The following is an 18,397-nucleotide window of genomic DNA, read 5'->3' as shown; positions in this document are numbered from 1 at the left end:
GCGATGGTGCGAGGTTCACCAAATTGTGAACAAATGCATGAGCAAATTGTCGAACAGTTTAAGAACATTTCTTAACGACCTTTTGCAAGGAATTTAGGGATTTCACCATCTACAGTCCGTAATGTTATCAAAAGATTGAGAGAATCTAGAAATCTAGAGAAATCACTGCACATAAGCGGCAATGCCCGTGAGCTTCGATTCCTCAGGCGGTACTGCATCAGAAATCGACATTAGTGTGTTAAGGATATCACCACATCGGCTCAGGAACATTTCAGAAAACGACTGTGAGTAACTGCAGTGCGTCGCTTCATCTGTAAGTGTAAGTTAAAACTCTACTATGCAAAGTGAACGCCATTTATCAACAACACCCAGAATTGCCGACAGCATTGCTGGGCCTGAGCTCAACTAAGATAGATCGATGCAAAGTGGAATAAGTGTTCTGTGTCTGTCTGACGAGTCCACATTTTAAATTGTTTTTGGAAACTGTGGACTTTGTAAAAGAGTGTGGGTACTAGACTGGCCTGCCTGTAGTCCAAAATGTTGAAAATGTGTGGTGCATTGCATACATGGCATACCTTCAAGTACCCCCAGGTATACGCATACCCCCATCTGAAAAACACTGATTTGAGCTGTACATCAAGCACGAATGGGAAAGAATTCCACCTGAAAAGCTTAAAAAATCAGCCTCCTCAGTTCCCAAACATTTACTGAGTGTTCTTCAAAAGGAAATACCATGTAACACAGTGGTAAAAAGGCCGCTGTGCCAACTTTTAGTAATATGTTAATGCCATTAAGTTCTAAGTTAATGATTATTTGCAAAACAAAAATACATTTCTCAGTTAGAACATGAAATATCTTGTCTTTGCAGTGCATCCAATTGAATATAAGATTAAAATAATTTGCAAATTATTGTATTCTGTTTTTATTTACCATTTACACAACTTGGACTATAATATTTGGCTTATTAGCGTCCCGTCAAAGACGAGCGCTAATGACCATGATTGAGAGAAGAGTTGTTTGATGTTGGACACCAATAAATGTCCGACGCGTTGCAACCTTTATGCAATGTTGCAACTCAGTGATTTTTCTGCACATCATGCAAAGCGCGTCTGCAAGACGCGCTTTGCATGATGTGCGCCGTGATTGAGGGTTTAGCCGTAGTATCGAGAGCAGCTAATGTGAGGCTGAGGAGAGAGAAGCAGATGCGAGGGGCGTGTTCACAAGTTAAAAGTGTGCATCTTGGTTACTCTCTAGGTGGGGGTGTCACTGATAGCATATTAATACTTTTTTTTTTCAATTTTCATGTTTTCCTGATCGTGATTTTTTTCAACGCAGAAAACAGACGTGATGCAAAACTATATTAATTTCAAATGGCAACTTTCTGGCTTTGAGAAGCATTACAATAAATCAAGAAAATCAATTGTGGAAGTCAATAACTGCTTAATTTTTTGATTAAGCAGTGTAAAACATTTGGAATAACTCAAAACTGAGAATAAAAAAAGAATGGAATTACCCTGTAAATTTCGTTTTCCAAACACCTGCATCAGATTTAATCTGTAAATTAAGAGTGTTCACGACTTCAAGAGCTTAACTTGTGTTCTTAGTGCACTCAGTATATTGTGTATTTACTGAGTAAACTTAATTTGCACACTAAACTTGTGCATTTAAGATGTGCACTTAAGTGCACTTAAATTACGTATCTAGAAAGCACACTCATTTTGTACACTTTGTGCACTTAACATATGTACGCAGTTGTGTTACAAACCCCATTTCTATATGAGTTGGGGAATTGAGTTAGGTGTAAATATAAACGGAATACTATGATTTAGAAATCATTTTCAACCCATATTCAGTTGCATATGCTACAAAGACAACATATTTGATGTTCAAACTGATAAACATTTTTTTTTTGCAAATAATCATTAACTTTAGAATTTGATGCCAGCAACACGTGACAAAGAAGTTGGGACAGGTGGCAATAAATACTGATAAAGTTGAGAAATGCTCATCAAACACTTATTTGGAACATCCCACAGGTGTGCAAGTTAATTGCGAACAGGTGGGTGCCATGATTCGGTATACAAGCAGCTTCCATGAAATGCTAAGTAATTCACAAACAAGGATAGGGCGAGGGTCACCAATTTCTAAGCAAATTGTCGAACAGTTTTAGAACAAAATTTTTCAAAAAGTTATTGCAAGGAATTTAGGGATTTTACCATCTACGGTCCGTAAAATTATCAAAAGGTTCAGAGAATCTGGGGAAATCACTGCACGTAAGCGATGATATTACAGACCTTTGACCCCTCAGGCGGTACTGCATCAAAAACCGACATCAGTGTGTAAAGGATATCACCACATGGGCCCAGGAACACTTAATAAAACCACTGTCAGTAACTACAGTTGGTTGCTACATCTGTAAGTGCAAGTTAAAACTCTGCTATGCAAAGCAAAACCCATTCATCAACAACACCAAGGAACGCCCTTGGATTCGCTGGGCCCAAGCTCATCTAAGATGGACTGATGCAAAGTGGAAAAGTGTTCTGTGGTTTGACGAGTACACATTTCAAATTATATTTGGAAACTGTGGATGAGGTGTCCTCCGGAACAAAGAGAAAAATAACCACCCGGATTGTTATAGGCACAAAGTTCAAAAGCCTGCATCTGTGATGGTGGGGGGGTGTATTAGTGCCCAAGGCATGGGTAACTTACACAACTGTGAAGGCACCATTAATGCTGAATGGTCCATACAGGTTTTGGAGCAACATATGTTGTCATCCAAGCAACATTATCATGGACGCCCCTGCTTATTATAGCAAGAAAATGCCAAGCCACGTGTTACAACAGCGTGGTTTCGTGGTAAAAGAGTGCGGGTACTTTCCTGACTGCCTGCGGTCCAGACCTGTCTCCCATGGAAAATGTGTGGCGCATTATGAAGCGTAAAATACGACAGCGGAGACCTCCGACTGTTGAACGACTAAAGCTCGTCATAAAACAAGAATGAGAAAGAATCCCACTTTCAAAGCTTCAACAATTAGTTTCCTCAGTTCCCAAACGTTTATTGAGTGTTGTTAAAAGAAAAGGTGATGTAACACAGTGGTGAACATGCCCTTTCCCAACTACATTGCCACAGGTTGCAGCCATGAAATCCTAAGTTAATTATTATTTGCAAAAAAAATAAAAAATAAAGTGTATGAGTTTGAACATCAAATATCTTGTCTTTGTAGTGCATTCAACTGAATATGGGTTGAATAGGATTTGCAAATCATTGTATTCTGTTTATATTTACATCCAACACAATTTCCCAACTCATAAGGAAACGGGGTTTGTAGATATGAGTATAAATACTGTAATGTCGGTGGAATGACGATTACAAAGTGATTGTACAAATTAACCTTTTATTGGCACCTACAAGGGAGCACTTTATACTTTATAGCAAGACACACTCCACGCATTAATTCAGCCAAGACACACTCCACGCATTAATTCAGCCCAGGCGGATCAGCAACTCACTCTTCTGTCTTGATCTTGCTCCAACTAGCAGGCACTACTGCCCCGCATATCCAAAACTTTGGATCACAGCTCAAAATTATACATGATACTACTGTTGCTAAAATTTGCAAAACATTTACATAAGGAGAAAAATAATGACAACAATCTGCCATAAGTTCAAAAATCCTTTATCATTAGTCATTCTACTTAATATCTCTGGCAAAAGTCAAAAGTGATTGGCCCACAACGACAATGGTTAATTTTGGTTTCGATTTGTGCAATATCGATAGCCTCCTATGTCGAGGTCAGTCAGCCAATGCGAGGGGCGTAGAGATAAATAGGTTCAAACTTCAGCTGTATAAATGAGCATTCTGGGGAGTTAATTTCTCATTACATTCATGTTACGCCTCCCAATACGATCAATGTTATTGCTGTTACGTACCACAATCATGGTGTCAAGTATTGTGTGAGGGAGCTGATTACAAACTGTGCTGCCTGTGGCAATCGTGAATGGCTAGCAGCAATTAACTTTGTCTTACGCTGTCACAAAGTCCAGTGTAAGAAATAGCAGCCCTCAACACAACCACGACTTGAAAGTTCTCCCGAATATATTCCTATCTTGGCAACAGTTTTAAGCCCAGAGAGCCTAAACTGCTGAGTTCTGTACAGTGATCAACTTTCACACATTGTGTTGCTTGGGCTGTAGCGCTTACATTTTGGTCACCTTTACTTGAACATAGGTATTTTTTTAGAGTCAAGGTAATATTAAGTGTGAACTTGAATACACCTCACGGGGATGCTTGGACACGTCATCAGTGATAAAGTATAATATATAAAATATTTGTATTTCAGTGAGAACTGTATTGACGTAGATATATGTTGAGAAGCTTTGTGTTTTGCTGTCATTGCGACCCTGTCAGTTTCGACAGTCTGTGATTGATTGTACCCATGGCAGATCCATGATTAAAAAACCTTGGGTCAGGGTAGAGCAAACAGTCAGAGCAGGATGAGATTTAGTAATCTCTGGTCACAGTACTTGTGACCCACCCCCCGACTTCAATATGATAACCAAGTCTATCCTGTCTCCTTTGGCGTCTATTAAGTTATCATTCTAGGCATTTGGCCAAACATATAACAGTGACCTCACAAACACATAAAAAGCTGCTTAGAATAGCACAGTTAACACAATAATAGCTATTACAGTATACTCTGTGGTTACAAAATATGGTAGTACATTGGTGGGGTTTTATCATCAACCACGCACGCACACGCACACGCACACACACACACACACACACACACACACACACACACACACACACACACACACACACACACACACACACACACACACACACACACACACACACACACACACACACACACACACACACACAGGGTGAAAGAGAGCTCGGGTTTTTTCATGCAAGCCATCTTTCTTCTCCTGCCTCAGCTCAAAAGCCCCTACCCCCAATTCTTCAGTTGTTGCTATGGAAACTCCCAACCTCATAGTAGCTTAAACAAAGAGAGTAAGGGAATGTGGAAAAAAAAAATGATAACCAAGAAATGAAATGGATTATGTTTAGAAAAAAATTCACAGGTTAATTTCGACAATCATTTTTTTTTTTTGGCGACAATTTTATTCTGTACAATTTAGCCTCGGAGCATGTCTCTTCAGGTAATGTCTGTGACATGGAGAAAGGTTTTTTTATTGTGTAGAGTTTAATAATAATCTATTCAATCAATAAAATAATGGTTAAATGTGGGGAAATCTGGTGTCTTTCAAAGACAACTGATTGCTCAATCTTTGGAAGCCTGTTAACAATTCAAACAGCTAACTCCACAGTTGGGTATGGACAGAAGGATGAGAGATGTCTGTAGCTGAAAACTTCTTAGAATACAATGTCACTAACTAACTCCTGTAAGTAGACTATTTAGTTAGATTGGAAGGCAACAGTGCCTCCTTGCAACACTCTCTGGATTGAAAATGCAAAGTTTCAGTAACTGTGATGTGCCTTTCAGATATATATAGGAGAAACTAATCTCCAAATTAAGCCATATTAAAACACCACTGGGATGTGGATGGTTGATTAGTCTTCTGTGTGCTTGTTGGTTGTTACATATCTCTAAGGTCATTTAGGAGTGCTGCTGTCTGTGATTTATGTTGACATCTGTCGGTGGTCCCTTTATTTTGTTTAATTATTAATGTTCTAACTGTTATTTTCTCTTTTTTTGTATTTAAAAAAAATATTTAATTTTACTTGTGGCGGGGTAAAACAGCATTCGATGTATTTGTGTTTAGTTTTGTCAATTGTGTCTGTAAAAACCCAATAACACATGTTTAAAAAAAAAAAAGAAGTACAATGTCACTGTGCAGGGAAAATATGTCATGAATTAATCTTACTAAAGCATTGCAAACAATGTAGAAATAGTCTTAAGTAAAAGGTTTTAACATGTATGGGAGTGGAAAAACAACCACAAATCATCTCATCACAGGAAAACAAAATTATAATTCCTGATATTTGCACATATTGTATCTAAACAATACAGATGGTCCTAAACATATTGGTATTTGCTGCCTCACCAGGATCTTTGCCAAGATTCCGTCATCATTAGATTCCATGGTAACAACAGCTTTGTCAGTCTCAATTTCGCAAAGGGCATCACCCGCTGTCACTTCCTCACCTACAAAAGTGAAAGGGTACACATACATAGACTACAATTAAAAACATTTCGGCATTTTGAGAACTCAATTTAAAAACAACATTGTCAGTATTTGTAAACAAAATACTTGTTTTGATGATATACCAACAGAGAGAGGTCTGTACTACAAAGTAAAGTTTATGGATTATTCAGGAAAAATGTTTGGTTTAAATCCGGATATGTGGTATAGCTCGGTTGGTAGAGTGGCCGTGCCAGCAACTTGAGGTTTGCAGGTTCGATTCCCGCTTCCGCCATCCTAGTCACTGCAGTTGTGTCCTTGAGCAAGACACTTTACCCACCTGCTCCCAGTGCCCCCCACACGGGTTTAAATGTAACATAGATATTGGGTTTCACTATGTAAAGCGCTTTGAGTCACTAGAGAAAAGCGCTATATAAATATAATTCACTTCACTTCACTTCTGCGAAGTTCATTAACTCTGTGCCACAGATAACTTGCGAGGACGCAGACCACAGAACACTTTTCCACTTTGCATCAGTCCATCTAAGATGAGCTCGGGCCCAGCGAAGCCAGCGGCGTTCCTAGATGTTGTTGATAAATGGCTTTCGCTTTGCATAGTAGAGTTTTAACTTGCACTTACAGATGTAGCGACCAACTGTAGTTACTGACAGTGGTTTTAGGAAGTGTTCCTGAGCACATGTGGTGATATCCTTTACACACTGATGTCGGTTTTTGATGCAGTACCGCCTGAGGGATCAAAGGTCCGTAACATTATCGCTTATGTGCAGTGATTTCTCCAGATTCTCTGAACCTGTAGCATCCTAAACATTACAATGCCTCTGGACATGGTATTTATTATTTTTAATACCATTTAGGGCCCGAATTTTCACAGAATCCATTTAACTATTTTTAACACCCTGCAGAAAACCTGAAGTTACCATTAGTGGTTTAACAGAACATTTATATATGTTTTAAAATGTCCACATATTTTACAATTACTAATTATATTAAATAGAAATTGATTGTCGGCCGTAGGAATTATTCTGCTGTTCATTGCTGTCACTCACCACTGTCCCGTGCACACTCACACACACAAGTGGTAAATGGGTTGTACTTGTAAAGCGCTTTTCTACCCCTTTTTAGGGAACGCAAAGCGCTTTGACAGTATTTCCACATTCGCCCATTCACACACTGACGGTGGGTGCTGCCATGCAAGGCGCTCACCAGGACCCATCAGGAGCAAGGGTGAAGTGTCTTGCCCAAGGACACAACGGACGTGACTAGGATGGTAGAAGGTGGGGATTGAACCAGTAACCCTCAGATTGCTGGCACAGCCACTCTACCAACTTCGCCCCCACAAACCACAAAAGCGGTTCCAGAGAAGTAATTAACAATTGGCAGTCATGTTGTTGCTACAATCGGTTATACATTTAATGATTGCAACGTTGGTATCTACAACTTGCCAAATTGCTATTATTAACTGTCAACAAACATAAATCTGTGTGTGTTGCATGGGGCCTAGTTACGTGCTCGAAGTCTGAACAGGGCAGCCCCATAAAGGTTGCCAAAGGCGCCTTTATGATCCCTACGAATGCTTTTTTTTTTTACCTTAATGGATGTGATTATTATTAACTTAGGGGAGCGCTCCACACTGTGTATTGACATAACTAGGGATCTGCAAGCTGCCTGTTAACCGAGGGACCAAAATTGAATAAAGTATCAGCCAGATGGGATCAAATTTTGTGATCGGCATTTAATGACATTAATATGCAATAAGCAATCACGTAATTTTTTTACTAAAATCTACTGATGCCAATCAGCATATCCCATATTTTTCACCTCTTCTCTAAGAATAAGCAATGGTTACAAAGCACTGAAAGCATGTATGTTACCTATGTATATGTACATAAGAAATAATGTCAGGATAGACAAAATAATAAGGGTAAATTACATAAGTAAAATAATAAACTCTGAGCCAAAGTTTATGATGCACACCAGCTATTATTAAAATATTTATTATCAGCATTGATATCACACACATCATATTTTAAAACCCCATGCTTTTTCAGTCATACCAAGTACACTAGGGGCCAGATTGTTTTCTTTCTTGTCAGTGAGAATTCATCCTTCACTTTCTCACACAAGCAACTCACCCTAAGCACATGGAAACATAGCAATGCAACCAATCGGAACTCGGCTGGTTGCCACGTGACAGATGAAAGTGCGAATGCAGTGCTGGGATGAGCAGTGCTGCTAAGCAGTAATGAATAGTGACTGCTGCGTTTGCTTGAGCCAATTAACCAGCAGAGGTCCATCGGTGTAACAGTGCAAGCTCATCTTGGCTTACAGAGTAATGTGTTGCCATCGACAAAATTATCAGCGCTTACTGCGGTCCATTCTCACTTAGTAAATTTGAGGCATTTAGATAAATTTACGAGTTGGCGATTTTGTGGCACTAATGACTGAACTGGAAGTAATATACACATTTAGGGTAGTGAATAATTACAACAAAAATTGGCTGTAAGTGTATTATTGTACCTTCTTTCTTTAACCATTTGACAATGTTTCCCTCCTCCATGGTTGGCGACAAAGCTGGCATTTCAACTTTGACTGGCGTGACACCTACAGGAAAATAACAGAATAATATTAGCTATAGAGATAACAGCATTTGAATTACAAAGGTCACAAGACAGCTAACCCATATATATTTCCCTGAAAACATCTGGTCAGAAAGTTAGATTATAAATTGCCCTGTGAAAAAAAAATAGTACTATAAACGCAGTTGATTGTAGAAAAGGTGGTTTCCGTGTGGTTTGGCTTTTTCAACCCCAACAGCAAAGCGGATGAAGCATAACAGTAAAAGTAGAATGCTGGCCAGCCATGTCTGATATGTAAATCCTGATCGTGGAAGACACAAGACCAAAAGACACTCATATTCTACTTGCCTTTGGGACACAGTACCAAGTCAGTAGTCACTCAGAGGGGTCATATAGTTCCACTGTCTTGCAGCACTGAGCAAGACTCAGTCTGAACGCTGACACAGAAAAGTCTGCAACTGAGGCGAAGAGGACTGCCTTGACTGCAGAAATATGTCTAATGGTTGTTTAGGAACAGAATACTCTTGGTTTGTTTGCTCTAAATACTTTTAAATGGAGGAAGCTCTTTTTCATTTAATAGATAACAGATTAGTGTCTCTGAACTGATTGTGTTAGAATTTGGAGGAGCCAAACCACTACAGACTGTAGACTAGAGCTGCATGATTTTGAGGAAAAAAACAAGTAAAATGTGATTTGATTTGTGATTTTTAGATTATTTTCATTTAAATGCATAAAACCGCTCGAGTGAAGGAAGTCAAGTTGCTTCTAGACTGTCAATCAACATAAAATATTATTGTCCAATGTTGCCACACATTAGAACAAATCCACGTTTGCTTACACCCTCCTTGCCGCTTGTTGTACTCTAATCGTCATCCACCCGTTTTGAACTAAGTTGATAGGCCTCATACTGGAGAAGTTCCTTCAGTCATGTTACAATGTCACCATTAAAACGTTTTTCAGTTACTGTGCATTAATACAACACAATTGGTGTTTGTTATTAGCACACTGACACAGAGAGCTATTTCCGTAACCACTTGATTGGTCAGGAGGCCAAAGATGCAAGGCTCGACAAATCTACTTCAATTGAAAGATAACAGGCGGATTGATATTTGTAGTAATGAAAACCTCGATGTCGATTCAGTGACGATTAATTGTGCAGCCCTATACTGTCGACTTGCTGCGTACTTTATCAAGGAAACTTTTTTGCATTGTTTTGTGCACGTTTCAGGTTATAATTATTGAAGTCACGGTCAACAATGCGTTGCATTGAAGTGTAGTTGACACTGAGTGTTAAGTATTTATCACTTGTACACTAAAATTCAAATGTGCATTGAAAAAAAAACAGCAGCAGTTTGGCATGTTGAGTGATGTTGTAACTATATGTATTCCCCCAGGAGAGAAGAATATTTGTTACCAGGTTTGAACATGGAGATTTTTTAATCTAAATATTAAGCTAACTATATTAATACTTCTATGATAATGGTTTAGGGGCTTCACGGTGGCAGAGGGGTTAGTGCGTCTGCCTCACAATACGAAGTTCCTGCAGTCCTGGGTTCAAATCCAGGCTCGGGAACTTTCTGTGTGGAGTTTGCATGTTCTCCCCGTGAATGCGTGGGTTCCCTCCGGGTACTCCGGCTTCCTCCCACTTCCAAAGACATGCACCTGGGGATAGGTTGATTGGCAACACTAAATTTGGCCCTAGTGTTTGAATGTGAGTGTGAATGTTGTCTGTCTATCCGTGTTGGCCCTGTGATGAGGTGGCGACTTGTCCAGGGTGTACCCCGACTTCCGCCCGATTGTAGCTGAGATAGGCGCTAGCACCCCCCGCGACCCCAAAAGGGAATAAGCGGTAGAAAATGGATGGATGGATGATAATGGTTTAGCGTATCGTGAACATTCTTAACAATGGTACATATATATACTCCCCATTTTTACACTTCCAAAACTCAACTCTTGCTAAAAAGGAGTACGAAAAAGAAAATGTTACTAAATTCTACCTCTTTTCCATATCTCATTAAACGCTGCTGGTTTGTTCATTTGCTGTGTTTAAAATTAACAAGGTTACAATTTTTTTATGAATGATATATCAGAATTTATACAGCTTGTACTGTGTGCATTTTTAAGTGAATGTATAAAATCAATAAACAAATGTGTAGAAGTTGACAGAAACATTGACTGGTAATAAGCACAGGATATATATAATGTTGAGTAATGTGTTAATCAAATAATGTAACATTAAAGAGTAAATAGAATGTATGGGGTAAAACTGACGGACACTGTATAATGATGGAACATATTAAATAAAATAGATGATAGATAATCCTTTATTAAATTATAATACAATATAACATTCAGGATAGTGATGTTAGACAGTAGTTACTCTAAAAGCAGCATATGGTTCAGTGATAATTACGCGGACCAAAAATACCTAAAACTTGGACTACCGCTCATTGTCTGCCAACAAAATATAAACCCCAAGAAAAATACCTTCTTACATGTGGGTCAATGTGACATATAATTCTTAGGGCTACAATGATTTATCGATTGGATTGATTCGAAAAAAAAAAGATTTTTTTTTTGCTTCAATTATCCCTTTTGTTAGTTTTTTTGTGTCTGGGCCTCATGGTTCTCAAGATGCAAAAGGAAGGCAGGAATGTGACGTGCAGGCAAACTACCTTTTTATTCACAATAAGTGAGGGAAAAACGCAAAAAAGCAGATGTGCCGATGGCACGGGAAACTGGGGCAAAGCTTAACACAAGAACGAGCAAAAGGCTAGCTAGTAACAAGTAGTAGTAACCAAACACAACCTGTCATATGAAGCGAGCCAGACTGCCAGACATAGTGTGGGGTGAGGCACGAATAAGTACCTCTCTGCTTCATAACCAGTAGCAGGTGAGCGTCCCGACCATTAATCGGATTCAGGTGAAAAAATCAGCACCCATGGCAACTAAGAAAACTAGGAAAGATACTGAAACAGAAATAGACAACAACTCAGGACAAACAAAACTAAACATAACATGACCCAGGCAACGGATCATGACAGTACCCCCCGAATGAACGCATTCCAGACGTCCCAAACAAAAATAAGTCCATAGTCATGGGAGGGTGGAGGGAGGACATGATGGCGGGTCGCCAAGCTAAGTGTCCCCGAAGCCACCGGAGACAAGTCAGGTGGCGGCAGCAAGTTGAACGCCACTGCACCTTGCGAGGCGGGCGACCACGAAATGGCCACATTTGTGGCCGGTGAGGATGCAGAAGTGAGCGTGCTGCAGCTGTAAACGTTCCTGGCTGGGTCCTGGGAATTGATGCTGATGGCACCTAGAGCATCCTTGAACTGGCCACATACTTGACCGACGAAGAGGTAGATGTGAGCGAGAATAAATCCTCAGCAGCCATAATGGTCCACGCCCAAGTCCTGGGCATGGCTGGTTATGGCCTGGGGTGCGTCCACGGACTGGCCACCTTCGAGGCTGACGAGGAGGGCGGACGTGAGTGCCGCCAGACTATCAGCAGCTGACGAGTCTTACGCCCAAGTACTGTTACGTCTGGGTCGCATGGTTACCAAGATCGTGTGCCCAAGATGCAGAAAGGATGGCAGGAAGGCAGCGTGCAGGCAAGACGTCTATTTATTCACAATGAGCGAGAGCAAAAACACAAAAAGGCAGGCGTGTTGATGGCACAGGAAAATGCTGCAAAGCTTAACACATGAACGAGCAAGAGGCTTGCAACAAGTAGGAATAACCAAACGCAAACTGTCGCATAACGCGAGCAAGACTGCCAGAAAGACTGTGGCGTGAGGCAGGAATGAATAGGTCTCTAATTAGTGAAGAAAATCAGCACCCATGGCAACTAAGAAAACGGACAATGATGCTGAAACAGAAATAGACAACAACTACGGATATACAAAACTAAACATAACCCGGGTAACGGATCATGATAAGTTTAACACATACTGTATGTATAAAATATAGACCACATTGAGTGCCCAGGACTTAATATACACAGATATTGTTTCAGCATGACTACTTTGTACAGAGCTTGCATGAGAGTGTCATTGCCAAGTGCTACGAGTCGTGCTGTGGATGCGTTGTGTGTGTGTATATGTGTGTGTGTGTTGGGAACAGCAGAGTGTCGATAGAGATGATGGCTCAAAAAACAACAACGGAGAAAACAAAAAGAACACTGGACCCAAATAAAACAACAGATGATTTCAAAGGTTTTTCAAATTGAATAAGACAGACAACATGGTGAAAAGTTTTACCCTATAAAACAGAGCTGGAATTTTGATCGACGATGCAACACCAGAAAAGTACTAGTACTCTCCAAGTACTTATATGGACAGTACAAAGCTAAAGCTTTGTGTACACTCTCGTGTCGCGTAACTTGCGCAAAGCGCTTTTATTTTGAAAAAAAAAAAAAACTGCAACGAAAACATAGCTAATTTTACCGTGTTTGCACGTAACAGTGACTTCTTATCTTAAAAAAACTCACTTGACTGTATTCAAATTCGTAAAGTTCTTAAAAGTTATGTTTTACGCCCAAATATGAACAGCACACTACAAAATATACATCTAAGGCAGCTTCTGGCACTAGCCTTAATTCATGTTGTGTATTATTTTTATTTTGGAGTGGCATAGTTGAATACCGATGTATGTGCATTATTATATTTTATCAAAACATATTTTTGTTTAGTTTGGGTCTTTATTAATTCCTTATGTATTTTTTATCTGGTTTTAGGCAACACTCAGTTTTTTCAGCCAGTTTAACATATTTTTAACCAATATTTTTTTAGCACGGTGGAACAGGGGTTAGTGCATCTGCCTCACAATACGAAGATCCTGAGTAGTCCTGGGTTCAATCCCGGGCTAGGGATCTTTCTGTGTGGAGTTTGCATGTTCTCCCCGTGACTGCGTAGGTTCCCTCCGGGTACTCCGGCTTCCTCCCACCTCCAAAACATGCACCTGGGGATAGGTTGATTGGCAACACTAAATCGACCCTAGTGTATGAATGTTGTCTGTCTATCTGTGTTGGCCCTGTGATGCAGTGGCGACTTGTCCAGGGTGTATGACGCCTCCCGTCTGAATGCGGCTGAGACAGGCTCCAGCACCCCCCCCCCCCAGTGCCATCATCAAGGACAGCACCCACCATGGCTCTGACCTGTTCCACCTACTGCCCTCTGGGAAGTGCTAAAGGTGCATTAAAACCCAGACAAACAGGCTAAAGAACAGCTTCTTCCCCAGGGCCATAACCACCCTGAACGGACTGCCCCATTGACCCTCATAACTGCCTTCTCTTCGGTGCAATAACCCATTCCACCAACCATCCTGTTTTTTTCATGTAAATATTCATGTATATATTAATTTCACCCACTGTATAGAGCAGGGGTGCCCACACTTTTTCTGCAGGCGAGCTACTTTTCAATTGACCAACTCGAGGGGATCTACCTCATTTATATATATCATTTACATTTATTTATTTATGAAAGAGAGATTTTTGTAAACAAGTTAAATGTGTTTAATGATAATACAAGCATGTGTAACACATATAGATGTCTTTCTTTCACGAAGACAAGAATATAAGTTGGTGTATTGCCTGATTCTGATGACTTGCATTGATTGGAATCAGACAGTAATGATGATAACACCCACATTTTCAAATGGAGGAGAAAAAAAGTTGTCCTTTCTGTACAATACCACATGAAAGTGGTTGGTTTTTGGCATCTAATTCATCCAGCTTCCATACACTCTACAAGAAAAACATTGGCGGCAAATTCCGTAGCTTGCTTGATTGACATTCACGGCACCCGAGGGTCTTGTGAGATGACGCTGGCTGCTGCCAGTTCATTATTATGAAAAAATGACAGAGAGGAAGGCAAGAAACACTTTTTATTTCAACAGACTTTCGCGCCGTCCCTTCCGTCAAAACTCTAAAGGCCGACTGCAAATTTCCTATCTTCACAATAAAAGCCCTGCTTCATGCTGCCTGCGCTAACAAAATAAGAGTCTCGGAAAGCTGGCGTGCATTCTGAGGGATCGCTTGTGTACGCCAGTTTTCCGAGACTCTGTATTTAGTTAGCGCAGGCAGCATGAAGCAGGGCTTTTATTGTGAAGATAGGAAATGTGCAGTCGGCCTTTAGAGTTTTGACGGAAGGTACGGCGCGAGAGTCTGTTGAAATAAAAAGTGTTTCTCGCCTTCCTCTCGGTCATATTTTAATAATAATGATCTTGCAGCAGCCAGCGTCATCTCACAAGATCCTCCGGTACCGTGAATATCATTTAAGTGACGTCTTGGTGAAGATTGATGATCACTAATTTTTAGGTCTATTTTTTTTAAAACCCTGGCTCGAGATCGACTGACACACCCCCCGCGGTCGACTGGTAGCTCGCGATCGACGTAATGGGCACCCCTGGTATAGAGTGTACATTTGTACAGAGTGTATAGAGTCACATTTGTACAGAGTGTATACGGTTTACATTTGCACAGCGTCTACAAAGTGTACATTGTACAGAGAGTATAGAGCAGTGGTTCTCAAATGGGGGTACGCGTACCCCTGGGGGTACTTGAAGGTATGCCATGGGGTACGTGAGATTTTTTTTAATAAAAATTCTAAAAAGAGCAACAATTCAAAAATCCTTTATAAATATATTTATTGAATAATACTTTAACAAAATGTGATCTAAGTTCATAAAGTGTGAAAAAAAATACAACAATGCAATATTCAGTGTTGACAGCTAGATCTTTTGTGGACATGTTCCATAAATATTGATGTTAAAGATTTATTTTTTGGTGAAGAAATGTTTAGAATGAAGTTGATGAATCCAGATGGATCTCTATTACAATCCCCAAAGAGGGCACTTTAAGTTGATGATTACTTTTATGTGTAGAAATCTGTATTCATCATTGAGTCACTTGTCTATTTTTCAACAAGTTTTTAGATATTTTTATATCTTTTTTTCCAAATAGTTCAAGAAAGACCACTACATATGAGCAATATTTTGCACTGTTATACAATTTAATAAATCAGAAACTGATGACATAGTGCTGTATTTTACTTCTTTATCTATTTTTATTTTTTTTTACCAAAAATGCTTTGCTCTGATTAGGGGGTACTTGAATTAAAAAAACTGTTCACAGGGGGTACATCACTGAAAAAAGGTTGAGAACCACTGGTATAGAGTGTACACTGTTCTCTTCCACACCTTTCTTTGCACTTCTATATTTTTATATATTTACACATTGTTTTCTTGCATGCACACATCGCACTGTATGGAATGGCCTCAATTTCGTGACCCTGCGTAATGACAATAAAGCTGATTCTGATGGATGGAGTTTATTTTTTAACATTTTCTTTTTTTTACCAAAAATGCTTTGCTCTGATTAGGGGGTACTTTAATTTAAAAAAATGTTCACAGGGGGTACATCACTGAAAAAAGGTTGAGAACCACTGGTATAGAGTGTACACTGTTCTCTTCCACACCTTTCTTTGCACTTCTATATTTTTATATATTTACACATTGTTTTCTTGCATGCACACATCGCACTGTATGGAATGGCCTCAATTTCGTTACCCTGCGTAATGACAATAAAGCTGATTCTGATGGATGGAGTTTAATTTTTAACATTTTCTGCTGCTGGTGTTCCCCTGGATTTTTTTTCAACGAAAAAAAATGTGCTTTGACTCATAAAAGGTTGAAAAAAGGTTTATTGTTTTTAGGCACGTCAAAGTTCCTTGGTAATATTACTGTAATGTGCTGCTGCCATCTGCTGGATTTACCACCACACTGCACTGTTACAGACAGCAGTCCTTTTGTTTTGCAATAGCAACAAAAGGCATCTTCCCGGATCACAATATTGTTTATAAATCAATCTATAAAAAAGCTGCCTCGCCCGTGTATGACTCGTTTTTGTAAATGGCCAACTAATAACCGCCATTATTCTTGTTCTTGTTACAATCTATATTAAGCATAATCAGAGGAAAAAAAGGCAACAAAAATCGTTTCCTTAATCACTGAATTTTACAAATATTTACAGTTTTGGTAAACCCATCCACCCATCTATTTACTACCGCTTGTCCCTTAATCCCTTTTGTAAAAAAAATAAATAATAATAATAATAATGTGATGTCTATGGTTATTGTCACCGTATAAACAATCCTAAATATATACCACCCTCGTCATGATACATTTTAGGCAATTTTGAATAAGTTAATTGAAGCCGGCTAACCCTATTCATGTGTTACCAATATTGTAAAACTATTTAATGGAGTTTATTTAACAATGTCCTCTATACTGACTAGTTTGCTGTCGAAACATCGTGTGCTTCGACTAGATCCCGGCGTGTACTGTCACTCACCGAAGATCCTTGAAGACTGCAAGAAATGCCTGGCATGCTCCTGTAACGACTGTGCGGCCCACAACGACTTGTTAATGTTGGATAATTTGAGGCCAAATAGAATTCCTTGACGACCTAAAAGCAAAGAAGCAGCCATGTTGTCGACCTCACACAGAGAGGAGTGCCGATGGAGATGCCTGACGAAAAATGTTGAACGTTTTCAGTGCCGACTGAAATTAACTTATATTCGATAGTATTTAATTATTTTTTGATCGTTGCTTTTGTTTGGCTTTACCTTCGTTACCATCAGTCATACAATTAGACAGGCTTTAGACATGTAACCCCTTTTGAGACTCCTCACGCTACGACGTTTTAAAGGGTAAACTGTTTTGGTTACTGCCATCTGCTGGACAAACTGCAGTAGCGTAGTCACTTGGCAAACTTGGGCATAATCGTACATAGAATATATATATATATATATATATATATATATATATATATATATATATATATATATATATATTTAAGGGGTGCGGTAATTAATTGATTCGAATACGAATCGAATCGAATACGTTGTGCGTTTCAGAGTCCATTCTCATTTATTTATTTTTTTTATTTTTTATTTTTTTTAATCAATCCATCAAACCACTACACAGCAAAACCATAACAATGCAATCCAATTCCAAAACCAAAGCAACACTCAGAAATGCAATAAACAGAGCAATTGAGGAGACACAAACACGACACAGAACAAACCAAAAGTAGTGAAACAAAAATGAATATTATCAACAACAGTATCAATATTAGTTATAATTTCAGCATAGCAGTAATTAAAAATCCCTCATTGACATTATCATTAGACATTTATAAAAAATTTAAAAAAGGAACAATAATGTCACAGTGGCATCGCATCTCATAAGCTTGACAACACACTGTGTCCAATGTTTTCACAAAGATAAAATAAGTCATATTTTTGGGTTGTTTAATAGTTAGAACAAATTTACATTATTGCAATCAGTTGATAAAACATTGTCCTTTATAATTATAAAAGCTTTTTAAAAACAATCTACTGCTCTGCTAGCATATCAGCAGACTTGGGTAGATCCTGCTGAAATTCTATGTATTGAATGAATACAGAATCGTTTTGAATTGGAAAAATATAGTTTTTGAATCGAGAATCGCGTTGAATCGAAAAAATCGATATATTTTCGAATCGCAACCCCAAGAATCGATATTGAATTGAATCGTGGGACACCCAAAGATTTGCAGCCCTAATATATATATATATATATATATATATATATATATATATATATA

General features: G+C 39.0%; 1 protein-coding gene across 1 annotated transcript in view; it reads right to left on the bottom strand.

The window, feature by feature from the left end:
- The window catches only part of LOC133563443 (pyruvate dehydrogenase protein X component, mitochondrial-like), a 41,737-nt gene extending 24,270 nt beyond the window's left edge, over positions 1-17,467 (bottom strand). The window contains exons 1-4 of the mRNA XM_061917569.1: positions 17,376-17,467; positions 17,102-17,277; positions 8,690-8,773; positions 6,074-6,174 (exon numbers count right to left, since the gene is read on the bottom strand). Of these exons, the coding sequence (XP_061773553.1) occupies positions 6,074-6,174; positions 8,690-8,773; positions 17,102-17,237 (321 nt within the window). The 5' untranslated portion in view covers positions 17,238-17,277; positions 17,376-17,467. The remainder of the gene's footprint in view (positions 1-6,073; positions 6,175-8,689; positions 8,774-17,101; positions 17,278-17,375) is intronic.
- Positions 17,468-18,397: the final 930 nt, after the last annotated feature.

This window comes from Nerophis ophidion, linkage group LG12 (assembly GCF_033978795.1).
Source record: "Nerophis ophidion isolate RoL-2023_Sa linkage group LG12, RoL_Noph_v1.0, whole genome shotgun sequence".
Lineage (NCBI taxonomy): Eukaryota > Metazoa > Chordata > Actinopteri > Syngnathiformes > Syngnathidae > Nerophis > Nerophis ophidion.
The sequence above is the reverse complement of the archived record's forward strand: the minus strand, read 5'-3'. Positions and strand labels throughout refer to the sequence as shown.